The sequence below is a fragment of the Cariama cristata genome, unplaced genomic scaffold (assembly GCF_000690535.1).
Source record: "Cariama cristata isolate BGI_N322 unplaced genomic scaffold, ASM69053v1 scaffold9860, whole genome shotgun sequence".
Taxonomy (NCBI): Eukaryota; Metazoa; Chordata; class Aves; order Cariamiformes; family Cariamidae; genus Cariama; species Cariama cristata.
Window position 1 is genome coordinate 26,817 of NW_009592936.1, and position 13,953 is coordinate 40,769.

General features: G+C 54.4%; 1 protein-coding gene across 1 annotated transcript in view; it reads right to left on the minus strand.

Annotated features, from left to right (window-relative positions):
- Positions 1–7,460, minus strand: part of LARP1 (La ribonucleoprotein domain family, member 1) — a 10,920-nt gene extending 3,460 nt beyond the window's left edge. Inside the window, exons 1-10 of the mRNA XM_009703404.1 lie at positions 7,305–7,460; positions 6,345–6,516; positions 5,602–5,733; positions 5,265–5,408; positions 4,380–4,542; positions 3,954–4,098; positions 3,555–3,729; positions 2,543–2,712; positions 1,877–2,236; positions 485–608 (exon numbers count right to left, since the gene is read on the minus strand). Of these exons, the coding sequence (XP_009701706.1) occupies positions 485–608; positions 1,877–2,236; positions 2,543–2,712; positions 3,555–3,729; positions 3,954–4,098; positions 4,380–4,542; positions 5,265–5,408; positions 5,602–5,733; positions 6,345–6,516; positions 7,305–7,460 (1,741 nt within the window). The remainder of the gene's footprint in view (positions 1–484; positions 609–1,876; positions 2,237–2,542; positions 2,713–3,554; positions 3,730–3,953; positions 4,099–4,379; positions 4,543–5,264; positions 5,409–5,601; positions 5,734–6,344; positions 6,517–7,304) is intronic.
- Positions 7,461–13,953: the final 6,493 nt, after the last annotated feature.

A 13,953-nucleotide genomic window follows, 5' to 3' on the forward strand; every position in this document is an offset into this window, starting at 1 on the left:
CCCTCCGAGACAAACAGCTTCAAATACAGCATGTCACTAGCTTGGCCAGACAGCCTAAAGCCCAGCAGCAGATCCAAGGACTGAGCTTCCAAGGACCCAACAAGGTATCTGCTTCCTTGTGGCTAATGGCAGTGACAAATCCCCCATCCCCAAGCGAAGCACACAGCACCAGGTGCCACACACAGGCAAACACGGCCCAGCAGGCAGCTGCCTTCCAAGTACTCAGAGAAAGTCCAAGAGGAAAGTCATATCCAAGGAGCTACATCAAAGCCTGCCAATGTTTCCTCACTCAACTGGGACAAGTCTCCTCTTCTGGAGCCCCAAAACATTCAGCTAGGAGAAGAGCATGGCTCTGGGAAAGATAATCCCACAGGCCTGTGGCCCAAATTCCTTCTCACCAGCTGCTACCCAATCTCCAAACACCTCCCACCAGGAGGAACAGGGACAAATTCAGTCCCACCCATTCGAGCCCCCTGTCTCTTACCTTGCTGGAACCTGGGGGGACCAGGAGGGACTTCCTGGTTTGGATCCACGGGGGGCTCTGGGGTCAGGGTGTCAAACTGCTCCCTGCTGATCATATTCACCTTCTTGAAGTTCTCCACCTCTTGCTGCATTGGAAGAGGAAGACAATGAAGCAACCAATTGCCCTCTTCTCCCCTCATCCCATCAGCTCATCATAGAATTGTTTAGGCTGGAAAGGACCTTTAAGATCACCAAGTCCAACTGTAAAATCATGATCATGACCACCGCTCTGCTTGTGCAACAGTGACAACGCTGGGCACCAAATGCAGCCACGGGGCCGGGGTGCCCAGAAGGGTAACCTGCTGCACAGAGGTAGGAAGGGGAGATGCAGCAGACAGAACACTGCATGGGCCAGATTCGAGTCACTTGCTGCTCCCAAACTTTCAGGGATCCTACAAGGCAGCTCCATTAACCACCACTTGCTTCTTTCAGGCTTTTATCCACCCAGGTCAGCAGCGGTGCAACAAAGTTCAAGGCAAGCTCGGTAATCCATGCTTGGCCAGGATCTCATTGCCCCAGCCCCCTTCTTGCATCCCTACAGCCTCCTCCCTGCGTTCTCAAAGCCACACTGGCAGTGGGGCACAATGCTCCCAGATATTCGAAAGGCCCATACCCCCAGCACACACTGTCCCTCTGTCATCAGCTCTCCCCAAACCCTCAGCTTCTGCCACACCAGAGAGCAGCACTGCTTCAGCAACGTGCCAGGTACCAGACATGGGAACACCGAGCCCAGCTGGTAGCTCCAACAGGCCATCCCACCTCGCAGCCAAAATAATTTCCGTTGCTGAACGAGTCTAGGCAAGTCTCCGACTGCGAGAGTCACCAAGCTGGGACTCAAATGTTTCAAAGCAGCAGATGGGCTTTCTATAAAAAGCCGAAGTCTAAGCAAACTGGCATCAAAACGGAGAAGAGCACAGGCCAAGTGCAGCCCAGCCATGAATGAACCCATCCCCAATAAGTGCGGTCTCCAAGGGACCACGCCATGGCACGCTGGGCACAATGGACAGTGCAGAGACATCCAGTTCCCCCAACAGATCTGTCAAGACCCTGGCAGACAGCGGAGCAATGGGCCCCATGTTCCAGGTCATCTCATTACTGCATTTTGTTTACCTGGCTGCAGCCTTATGCCACATTACAGAGCTGTGTTTATCCCTGATACAGCAGAGCATGACGCTGGGAACCAGGAATCCCAAGCTCTGCAAGAGGACTAATCTGAGCTTAGCTCTACCCCACGAATGAGCTGTAACCCGCTGTACTGCCCTCTTCACACCACACCAACAAGGCAGCCAGCCTGCTGCACACAAGGCTTCCCGTGCCCTACACGCACTCTCTTCCTTTGATCAGCTGCTCTCACCTTGATCTGTGAATACTCTGGCTCAAACTGCTCTGTCCACAGGTCCTGCTCGTAGTAGTACAGCCCGTCATTGATCACCTTGGCCAGCTCTGAGCTCATTTTAGCCCTGGATGTGTGGTTGCCAGTCCGGTCCCCACCAGGATGCCGGCGCAGGTAAGGAGGCGTCTGCGTCACAATGAGGATCTTGTTCACGTCCCGATCATCAATCTCATAATCTGAATCTTCGTCTGACCAGTCAGTGAAGGTGTTCTTGCGGCCATCCATCTGCTCCATCTCCTCATCGAAGAGGAAGTCCAGCTCCTCAGGTTCATCTTGGTCCTTTTGCTTTTGCTGCTGTGGTGTCTTTGACTCCTCTGGTTTCTACAGGTTAAAGGGACAAGAGTGACACAGGATAAAGACCACATAGAGACACAAGGCTACTGCCTGGAGACCCAACTATTGCCCCTTGTTTCCTTACCGCAGCCAGAAGCTGCCCATCCGGGGAGAACACCTTATTTACACCACTGACGAGCAGCTCCAAAGGGGGTCAGATGGGGCCAGGAGAGACTAGGACATCAGTCCCATGACCACCAGACCCTATTTGATCTGAAACCTGCCTACTTATGATTCAAGCCACGCAGACAACTAGGACACCCCCACCCCAACAGCTCCTACATCACCACCTACCTTGGGCCTGGCTGGGGAGGGCCGAGGTCTCTTCTTCACTTCAATCCACGTCTCTGAATCCAGGTCTGGTAGACTTGCAGACAGGCCCTTGGGCATCGTCTTCAGGTTACTCACCTCCTCGGTTTTGGTGGGGACCGGGCTGGCAGGACGTGGGGAGCCAGGAGCAGACTCTACAGCCAACAAGAGCCACAAGGTGCTTTAGAGGGAGGGAAGGAGCCTGGGGGGTTGTGTACTTCAGGCACCCAACCAAAGAGGGAGTTATTTTGGCAGCAAGGCACAGCTTGCGGGACTCGCTAGCATCCAGTGCCCAAGGCTTACCAGCACACTGCCCACAGGTGCTGGGGGAGGGGAAAGTCTCTGGTTAAGGCTGTCATGCCGGTGGTGGCACATAAAGCCCTAAAGCAGGTGCTCTACTGCTCTCAGGGAAACCTTCCTAAGACAGTCTGGAACCAGCGGAAACAGATCTTCCCTGCCAAAAGCAGCTCTTAGGACAGCACCAAGAAGAACCTCCACTTGGCCTCTCGGGCTCAGCCCTGGGATCCCGCCAGCCCCCATGGAACGGGGTGACAAGAGCAGGGGGCAGCCCATAAAGGATAGCAGTCCTTCCTCAGCACTCAGTTGACAGCTCCATACCCGCTGCCCCATTTGTACCCAGTATCTCCTCACCCATTAAGGAAAAGTTGGGTTCACGAGTGTCCTCTGCTCTGCCCAGCAGTAGCAGAGTATTTCCACGCACATCCAAGAGACTTCCAGCAGCACTGACCTCCCCTTGAATCCCTTCAGCCCCCGCAAAGGAAAAGCCACAGACTCAGTCTCTTTCCTATTTCCCCATGTACGGGGGCAGCAGCCCTCTGAGGGTCTGAGGACAGAGCCCATACCAGCTCCCGCCACCAAGCAGAAAGCAAATGGCAGGGCCCTGCCCTGGGGAACACTCCCAACTCTCAGGGTCTCAGTCCTGCTGCAGTACCATCACTGGATCCCAAACCTCCCTCCACATTCCCCCAGTGCTCACCTGTCTCCTTCTGAAAGCTTTGCCGGGGCACAAACTCAGGGCAGTTGATGAACTGTGAGAAATCTGTTTGTGTGTAGTCTGCCATGGGAGGCCCAGGCAGAGCCCATTTTTCTGGCTGCTCTTTTCTCCTGATCTTCTCGTCCACGATTTCCACCACCTTGCTGTCCTTCAGAGCCTGGAACAAAGAGATACCCAGTTAACTTAGGGCCCTGCTTTGGCATGCTGAGTGGCTCAGCCCCAGCCCTTCCTCCCTAGGAGGACCAAGAGGAGGAGGGAGCAAGTCAAGGACAAAGGAAGGCTCCACATGTATCTCACCCATAGCCCATCTAGAAAACAGGCCTCAGACAGGGGTGGCGAGAAGCAAAACAAGGTGGCAAATTCATCTTTCCTTGCCCTCACCTTGATGATGAGGCTGATGTCGGTGGTCAGCGCCTGCACCCGGTGGAAGCTGGCAATCAGGGTGATGGGAAGGAAGCCGTCTGAGTCCATCTTACGACGCAGGAAGAAGTCTCGCTCCAGGTTGTCCACACTGAAGTAATATTCTCTGTATGGACAACGTGTCAGTGAGAGGCAGCTCCAAGCCACCTTCCTCTGGGCACCTCCACGGAAATAACCTCACACACACACACTTCTGCTACTGCAAGGCTGAAGAGACACAGCCTGGGGAGCCCAGACTTGGGGTAAGCTGGTGCTGTAAGCTGCGTGGCACAGAGTCAACACACCTCGGCTCTAACCCTACCCACGGGATTAGCTACGCAGTCTCCAGGGACGGCATCTGTACACATCCCACCAACAACCAACACTCAGACAAGAAGTGGCGCTTACATCTGCCGCTTGATGTAGTCTTTGAGCAGTTCCTGGTCCACGCTGTAGAGCTCGGCACTGCTGATGTTGTCAAAGTAGTAAGTGATGTTGCTAGCGTACTTCTGGGTGCGGGAGCCATCTGAGCCGTCGAATTTCCGGTACCCATACTGGTAGTCGAAATGCCCTGCGGGACACCAGAAGGGGTCAACACAGAGCCCCTGGGATCTGCTAGACAGGCCACGCAGTCAGATGAGGCCGGATGCCTGCACAAATAACACCCTCTGCACCGTTCCTGGGGCCCCACAGCAGCCCACAATGGGGCATCACTGACCCATATGCCTCATCCTCCTGCTCTCAGCTTTTGCCACAGAAGGGATCCCAGTGAAGCTTCAACACACCAAGCCAAAGAGAGGCCAGGAGCCCTCTTACCCAGGAGTAACCGAGCAGCCCAGGTGACATACGAAGGCCCTACACTGAAGCTGTGTCAGTGTTAGCACAGACACTGCCCTGTCAAATGCCAGTGCAGATGCTCTTCCCCATCCAAGCCATGAATTCTGCTTGGCTGTCAAGATGACATAAAGCCTACACAGAGTATCAGGATGCTTCAACTCCTGCATGCAGGGGTACTGCGAGGAGCAGAAAATAGGTGGAAGAACTTGGCCTAAGTAGCAGAAAGACATTTGCCTTAATTAAAATACTAATAAGAATAATTTGGTTTTATTAAAAGCAGCTCAACTTATCAGCTGGGGTGACCTACCACAATATTACCGTGTATCCCTACAGCGCTTTGCCCTCCCCAGCCTGCTGGGGAGCCCCAGGTCTCACGCACACACACAGAGCCCTGCACTCTTTGGCACATGCCCTGTTCTCTCCCTGCTGTCACAAGACCACAAATACAGCAATCACCTCCTCTGCCACGGCCACGGCCCCTGCCACGGCCCCGGCCTCGACCCCGGAAGGTCCCTCGCACAGCTCCTCCCTCGCTCTTCACACTGGAAGTTTCATCGTGGTCCTGCCAGCTGCGCTCGTGCTTGTTGTCCGGGTGCCAGCCTGCAGCAGACATGGAAGGAGAGGCAGGAGGAGCGTTACAGGATTAAAGCACGTTCCCAGAGCAAGCCGGCTTCACCCAGAGCCCTTTGAACGCAGGAAGCATGCCCACTGCCCCATGCCATGCCTCTGAATCAGGGCTTGCTCTGCCCTGTAGCCAGGGCAGGGAAAGCAGGTCCCCAGCCTGAGCCCCCACCTTTCAGCTCGCTGCGGTTGTTGGAGGGGTGCCTGTGCTGCTCGTTTTGTCGGTTGTTCCGAGAGGCCGTTTTGTCCCTAGGCACCTCTGACTTCATGTCTATCTGCAAAGGGACCCACTTGTGTTTGTTGCCTGCAAAAGGACACGGTTTGGGTGTGACACAGGTTCAGAGAGCATCTACTTCCTCCCCCACCGCCCCCTCTTGCCACACAGCCCCCACACATCGGGGAGAGAAAGCAGCAGGGCCTTTTGGAACGACTGTGTCCTCAGACATCCCTCCAGGCCTCACTGGACGCAGAAAGGCTCTGAGCGGGTCTCTCGGGCATGGAGGGACATGACACAAAACTTCCCTGTTGCTTCACAGCACTTGTCCTTCCTCTGCCCCTTACTGTTCATCAAGGCTCAGGCCAGACCAAGCCCATGTGTCAACCACAGCTGATGCAACCCAGAGTCAGGGGCTTTTCTGTGCCACCATGGAATGCACATGAGAGAGCGGACTACTGCCACACTCTCCAGACACACAGACCTCCCTACTTGGGCCCTGCTCCACCTGCTTCCACTAGAATTACATTTTGCCGCCTTGAAGCCTGCAAACACCTTTTCACCACAGCTGACCCCACACTGGGACCAAGTCCTGCAGCAAGGCCCCCAGGGAAGGTGGTGGACGCTTCCACCTGGCTGTGGGCTGCAGAAGGGGAGACAGGCTGAGCCCAGGAGACTGTCCCCACCAGGTCCTGCCTTACCTTTCTTCTTCTGGGCTGACTTCTGGTTGTCATCGTCTCCATTCTTCTCCTCCCCGGACTCATCCGATTTGGTTTTCAGGCTCTCTTTGCCATCGCTTCCATCCCCTTTCTCCTGCTCTTTCATGTCTTTCTTGACAGGCAGTTTCCGGAGGGATGGTGCTTTGTGCGGCTGCTGGAGACACATCAGTGCAAGAACGATGTGAGAGGTGGGAGAAATGAAGAGCTGGATGCAGATCCCAGCTGTCCTGGCAGGAGCAGGAACAGGAGAACCTTGCCCTAGGCTGGAAGCATCCCTGCTCTGTGCCCCCCAGAGCTGTTCTGTTCCTGGGGAAGGGCTTATGTCTGAGCAGGGCAAGGGCCTCTACAGATGCTGGGAAGTGCTCGAGCTAAGACACAAGCCTCAGGCACAGTTGTTACTGAGATGGACTGCCAGGGAGGCCTGGTGCTCCTGGATCGGGGTGTCCTACAAAAGACCGGACTGCCCCAATGGCAAAAGGGTATATGACCCTCATGTCCTGACAGACAGCCAGGAGTTGGCAAAGCAGCATCCAAAAATAGAAAGGTTGCAAAGACACCCACGTCCGTAGCAGGGGAGGAAGGCCATGTCCCTCAGGCACACCAGCCCTTTCTCATGCATTTTCAGTTTCTCCTGTGGAAGTCTTAACTTTTGCCTAGGCCTCTTCTTGCACTGAGCAGCCCTGAGGGGAGCAGGTCTGGGAGCTGTCCTACCTGCTTCACCCAGCCCAGGGGTTTAGACCAGGCTCCAGGCTCCCAGAATAGCAATGGAGGGAGCTTGACGCATGGTGCAGCCCTAAAAGGAAATCTCCTGCACAGTATTCCTGGCTGCCTCTGCACTGACACTCAGCACCCCAAATGGCCTCGCTCAGCCAGTGCTTCCAGAGGGACGGGGCGGTCTGCAAGGGCCTTATCCTGCTCATTGGAGCGATTTCATTTTCTCACCTGGACGCTCTTGTGGGCTATTTCTCCAGGTGTTGGCCAATTCGTGGCATCACCGAAGTCACCAACCTTGTATTCAAAAAGAAAGATCTCGTTAGTGCACAAGCTGCGGGTACCATTCAGCACGAGAAGCCCTTCCAACCACACTGTCACCGCCATCACCCACCGCAGTCCTGCAGACAGCTGTCCCTGGGAGGTTTGGGGGCGACATCCAAACTGCATATACGCAGCCCCTCTTCCCCACCCAAGCAGGGCCCCTAAATTAATCCCAAATAACTGCAGACAACTTTATGTCTACCAGGGATTGTAATGAGGCTGCCACAAGCCCTGTAAGCTACCAGCCTCCCAGGTCCCACCAAACAGTTCGCCCCAGCAGCAACATTTGGCACCAAGTTGTGCAGGGTAACTCACTCATCATAGGCACCATCCTTTGGATACGGAAAGCACCCAGCTTTCAGCATCCTAAATCCACCTGAAGTATCTACATCCCATTAAAGAAGCTGCTCCCGCCTAGTGGCAGGCTCCAGCCAGGCACAGCTTCAATTAAGTGCACAACTGCAACCAAGTGCTGGCACCAACAAAGCAAAGGAATCATGTAGTAGAACTGGTGGGAAAACTCAAGCAGCTATCTGATGGTGACCAGAGCTCCCTCCTTCCAGCCACCCCATGAACACACAGGGGACCATCAGTCACTTCTCTGCTGAATAAGTGACCTGGCCACTACCATCATTTCTATCTCTTCCAGGTTTCAGAGCGGACCTGCAGGACAGAGAGGAAAGGACCCAAACAGCTGCCCAGGTACACGATGAATCATGGCTGGGCATGGAGTTTATGTGGGCACAGCAACTCCTCCTTGCCCTTGTGGGGTTATTATTTCTAAATTAATTTGGAGTCACCGAGTCTCTCAGGAGATCCCATCTCTACATTCAGATGCCGTGCTCCTCTCCCCAGGAGGCAGGTTTCCTGGGAAAACCACTTCCAGTACAGAGCCATGCCTGTTTCACAGACAGGAGCACCTTTCATCCCCAGGGCCCTCCTCTCCCTGAGATGGAACAGATAAGAAAAGTCATATCAAGCTCCGGATGCGTCTTCACTGGCTGCTGGGAGCCAACAGCAACAGCCTATGTCCCTAGCTGTACCCCAGCTGCATGCAACATCCTCAGAGGCAACTGTCCATCCATCGCATGTTGATCTCCTAGAACAGATTGCCCTGGTTCCTCCAAACGCATGGCTTTGTTTGAAATCATTTACCCTGGCTCTCCACATGCCAGTAAAGAACAGATTTCACAGGGAAGAAAGGACCTGCAGACACATCGCTCTATCACAGCACTGCCCTGTCTGCACTGCAAAGCAGGGCACTGGCTAAACCCACAAGGGACCTAGGGTGTCCCTGGGGTGATTGGAGAGGCTTTCCACGTCCAGGACTGTCCTCCAAGTGCCTCCCTGAGAGTGGGGAGGTGAGTAGGTCTCCCCTGGTCTAGCTGGGCAGAAAACCAGTCCAGTCAGCATACAAGACCACTTAAAACGCTGAAAATGAGATGGACAATCAGGATACTCTCCTCCACACTCTCACAAGTCGCCAGGCCAGCAGGTCAACCCCTCCACAACCAGGCTTGCAAAGGAAGCGGTCTGCTCATCAGACCCTCAAGATGCTCACGCAGCACTGACAACTGCACCAGAAGCTGGAGGCCAGCAAGGGGGACAGCAGGCACAGCCTTACCTTGCTTCCTTTCCGTTGTCTCGGGTTGGCGGCCCTCACCACTTTTGCAGGAGTTGTATGTTCTGCAAGAGGAGGAGGAGAACAAAACTGTTAAAACACAGCTGAGGGTTGTGGAAGTGTTAGCTCTGGAGGGAAGCAGGTGGGAAGCAAGCCAGCTCCCCCTTCAGCAAAGAAGGGCTAAGAGGAAAAGGTGAACAGAAAACAGAGCCAGCTTCTGACCTCGGTCTCAGAAGGGCCCCATCAAGATCAGAAAACTCCTGATCAATCCAGGTGGCCAAGAAATGGACCTTTAACCCCATCCTATGGCAGGAAGGCACTCCCTGACTTGCTCAGCCCTCCTCACGTAGCCTTGCCACCTAGGGAGGAGGGGTAGTGAGGAGTTCAGCTTGCTTCGCAAAGCGCCACACAGAACTTGATCTGCTGTTATGGACAGTAAAACAAACATGCCCTTGAACAGGCAAGGCCCATCACCACGCCAATGGGGCCAGCCCTCCCCAGGGAGTAGAGGAGGGGTCTGACAGAGGGATGCACAAGTCCGTGGCTCACAGGCACTGCTCATTTCGTGCTTTGATCTCCAGTGCACTTGAGCACGGGGCAACAAGCTCACGAGAGGGAACATACAGAGAGAAGGAGCCAGATCTGGGAAGCGCCTACATCCTGCTACAGTCAAAACTATTTTGGCACCGGAGCGCCTCTGCGGTGTTTTAAGGTATCAGACTGCAACTGCTGGGGGTTCACACTGCCGTGGACCTTACACAAGACCTGCAGGAAGTCAAGACCCCAGCCCCACCATGACCTGTCTTGGCTCCTGCTCACACACCACCTTTTCACAACCAGAAACAGAAATTTGACTTGTTCTCTCTCTCCCAGGTTTGGCTGCAACGTCTCCGGATCAGGAGCAGGCATGCACAGATGAGCACTCCGCTGTGTAAGACAAACCAGCCCTGCAAGGATCACATATGAGGGTCTTCTCCATGACAGTGGTGCTCTGCAGGGAGGGGAGAGCCCACTGGTCCCTGCCTCAAGGGATAGCCCACGCCAGGTGCCACCCACCCAGGAGGAACAAGCACTTCTGCTGACTCCGCTGGCTTTGTTTAAAAGAAAAGCACACCAGACTGGGGTGGGGGGCAAGGGTATGAGGCAGGTAAGAGGAAAGTCCCAAGGAACTGCAGAGGCTATCTGGGGATGCCCTGGGAAACACCCTGAATAGCCTGCTCAGCTCCACTCAAAGCTGGCTTTGATCTCCTGAGTAAGGCAGGACAGCTTTGCCTAGATGATCAAAACCGGTCCCCTTTATAGCCCGGAAACTTGTGATTCATCCTGCCGGCCCAGCCTTGCTCAGAACTGGAGGCTTTGAAGTGTCAATAAGGCAGAATCAGGCATGGCAGGACAGAGCCACGTGTGCTCCCCTTCCCCAGTTCCCTAAGGCTCCTGCATTGGGATTTTACCCCCAGGAGAGTCCAAGCTCTCTAGGTCCCCAAATCTTCGCCTTTCCCGCCAGGACCTCCCCAGCCCACCTGCACTGCCTCCCCCTGTGAGCAGGAGCAGTCTCATGTGTCCCCCACTTATTCCACATGCACCTCTTTGAGAATCCCAGCTCCACAGCACAAAGCTTGCCACAAGGCTTTTAAACTTTCCTGTTAGTGTAGGAAGAGCAAGCGCTTTCAAAAGAGCCCCTAAAATCCTCCACTCAACGCCCACAGATGTCACCAACTAAATATAGCTTCAAAAGGCACCAAGTGCTACAGCACAAACCCACAGCCAGCTCACTATTCCACAGGTACGGAGCACCCCTGCCTGCTCCGACAGCAGTGACATGCCTGGCATCATGGAAAAAAAAAAATAACTGAACTTGGTCTGCAGCCAGATTAGCCACCCATCTCTCCGGCTGGGGGAGAGCAGGGCTTCCTCTCTCACTGTACTCCTCCCATTCGGGTACCTGCTCCCACCGCACTGCAGCCCCAGGGTTCACAGCAATGGCATCCAGCCCTTTTCTCCAGCTGCTTCAGCTCAGGAGCCTCACAGCCATAGAAGTTGTGCTTTTTTGGGGACCAGTCAAACAGAGGCCCCCTCACAACCTCTAGCAAAAGAGGACTAAGGGGCAAAGGCTGCAGGGCTTGGTGCCACAGACTCCATCATCTTTGTGGTTGCGGTGGAGGGAGGAGATTGTTTGAAACAAGTTCTGCTGCTTTCCTTATCTGCAAGATAGGAACAGGGATCCCTTATCTAGCTGAGGTGCTGAGAAGACTAATTACCATTTGCAGAGCGCTGCAGAAGACAAAACACCAAGCAAAGCAAAGCAAGCAAAGCTGTAGCCTGGCAGGGAGGCTGCTCCAGGGAGCGCAGCCAGGCCAACGCCGTGGCAGGGGCTGAAGCATGGATGGAGTTGAGATCTGCAAGTCATGGTGGAGACTGCTCAGACCAAGGCAGGAGACAGAGAGGGTGTGACTGTGCTAGCAGATAGACACACACACCATCTGCAAAGCCAAGCACCATGGCAAGCAGAAGCTGCGCGTGCCTGGCACATCAGCCTAACCAAGGGCCCCAACCTGTCAGCGATTCTGCAGTCAAACTCCTGGACATCATACACAAAATTGCTCTTCATGTTCCCTTGCAGAGACTCTAGCAAACCTAAGTGTTTAAAAAACCAAACCTAAAACCAACCCACCCAAAACACATTTAAGCTAATCCAGGTGCTCAGGCTTCAGAAGAAAACCTTCCTACAAGGGCAGCAAGACATCTTATAGTACACAGCTGAAAAGACCCCCTGCCAAACCCCGTTGCAGGAAAACCCCATTGCCCTTTGTCACTGCATCAACCCAGGAAAGAGGGAGCAAATGGGTGCTGCTCACCCTGACACAGGAGCTCAGGACAAGCAGTGCTAGCAAGGGATACTAGATACTGCCCTGGTTGATAGCTGAGCCCTTAAAAGCTGCTGACAGATGTCTCAGATCTCCTGGCATTTCACAAACCTCCTTTTGCATTTATTTGGTGGCAATAAGTAATTTTCAGTTACGCTAGCACAGCCTGACTGCCCCACAGCAAGAACCAGGGCCCCTTCGTGCGAGGGGACAGACAAAACAGCTGCAGTGGGAGCCAGGGCTTTAGTGGTGTGAGACTGGCAAGGGGACAGCGGGCAGGGAAGGAAGGAGCAGCTTTGCCTGCGGTCACGGAGCAGATGCTGGCACAGTCAGGAACAGAAAAGCAGGTCTTGAGTTTTGATCTGCTGCTGTAGGCAGAACCAGATTGTTTGCCCGTGGGGTTGCCCAGCCAGGAGGACGTTATTTCTCAGCAACCAAGGGGACAAAGCTCTAGTGCCAGTATTGTAGCCAAACCCCTCCCATAGCCAAGCACAGCCAAAGCATCCACTGGCTTTTGATGCTCGCTCCCCCACACACCCAGCAAGCACCAAGAAGGGCAAGGTTGCACAGACACCTTGTGCTTTCCTTCCAGCCCACAGCTGGTTGCGGCACAGCGGTCCTTGAGGTGGGAAGCATCATACCTGGAAGAAGAGCTGCTGCACAAGGATCAGACAGCCAGGTGACAGCAGCTCCACAGCTAAATGTGCCCCAAGAGGAACACGTCCTGTAGGACCACTGAGCTCAGCCTAGGAGACCCATTTACTACTTTACCTGGGAAAATCAAACCCAACACCCGCTGGCTCGGTTGCTTGCCTTTTCTTACATCCAACGTGGCTTCTAATAGATTTTCAAAGGCGGCAGATGAAAACGTAGAATAAATCTCCAGGGCTAAGCAGAGACCTGGTGTTACACTGCAAAAATATCTGCACCTCTAGCCAGAAAGCTATAGTGCCTGCTCCTGGTGTACCACTCGTGCAATGTAGACAAGGGCTCAGAGCACCCCAGCACCAGCTGGGACAGCCTCAGAGGGCAGACCAGGCTCCCAGAAGGAATGTAGAATCCTAAAATCCGGCATGCACTCCATCCCTGACACAGCACACCCCTCCTTTCCCGGCAGCCAAGTCAAGAGAAAGAAGCCGGCCTGCCCCCGAGCCACTCCAGCCCACAGCCTGGCACCTAGGAGAAACTGCTGACGAAGGCAGTTTTGAAGCCAACAGCCCAGACTTTGCGCTGGAGAGGCAGAGGCAAGGGCACACGCTCCATGCCGCAGGTCCTGCTGGGCCTGGAAGGGCCAAACTGGTATCCCCAGTTTCCCCAGAGCCCCGGCAAGAGCCTGACGGTGCCATGCAGGACAGATGGCCATGCGCCCAGCAGTCCAACGGGATCCACTTCACTACTCGACAGTCTTCAAATGATCCTCCTTCCTTCCCACAGTCCATGGACAGTCCTGGCACACAAGAGGACCGCAGCTCATAACCAACACAATGGGATACCCACTCTGGCAATGCTGCTTCATGGTCTCTAGGTGAGAAAGAGCAAGCACAGCTTGGGCAAGGGTGAGCTGAGTCCTGAGCAGTCTTGGGGCCTGGGCAAGTTGCAAGTGAGAGGGGGAACAGTGCCCCAGTCAAAATGACACGGCAAGGAAAAGGTATTCCATTAACCTCCCAAGAAACCAATGGACACCCAGGTATGACAAATTCTGAGAAGGGTAAAGACAGAAACGATTAGACAGCTTACACCACAGAGGACTACTACTCACTGACACTATTTGTATATACATGGCTCATTGTCCAGGCAGAGGAAATCAGCCTAGGGATTAGCTGTTTCCCCTGGAAATAGCTAACACCTGCAATCTTTCCAGGAGGGCAGGAGAGTCCCTCTTGAGGTACAACACGCAAGACAGACGTGGTGGGACAGCACCAATCTGCAAAGCAAGAAAGAAAGAGGGACCCAGCAGGCAGCAAGCCACAGCCAAGCCTGCCAGGACCCCACTGGGGCTGCAAGAATTCCCTTGCTGGCCCCAAAGGAGACCTAGGGAGCCAACGGAGAACAGTTGCACAAAGGTGTATCC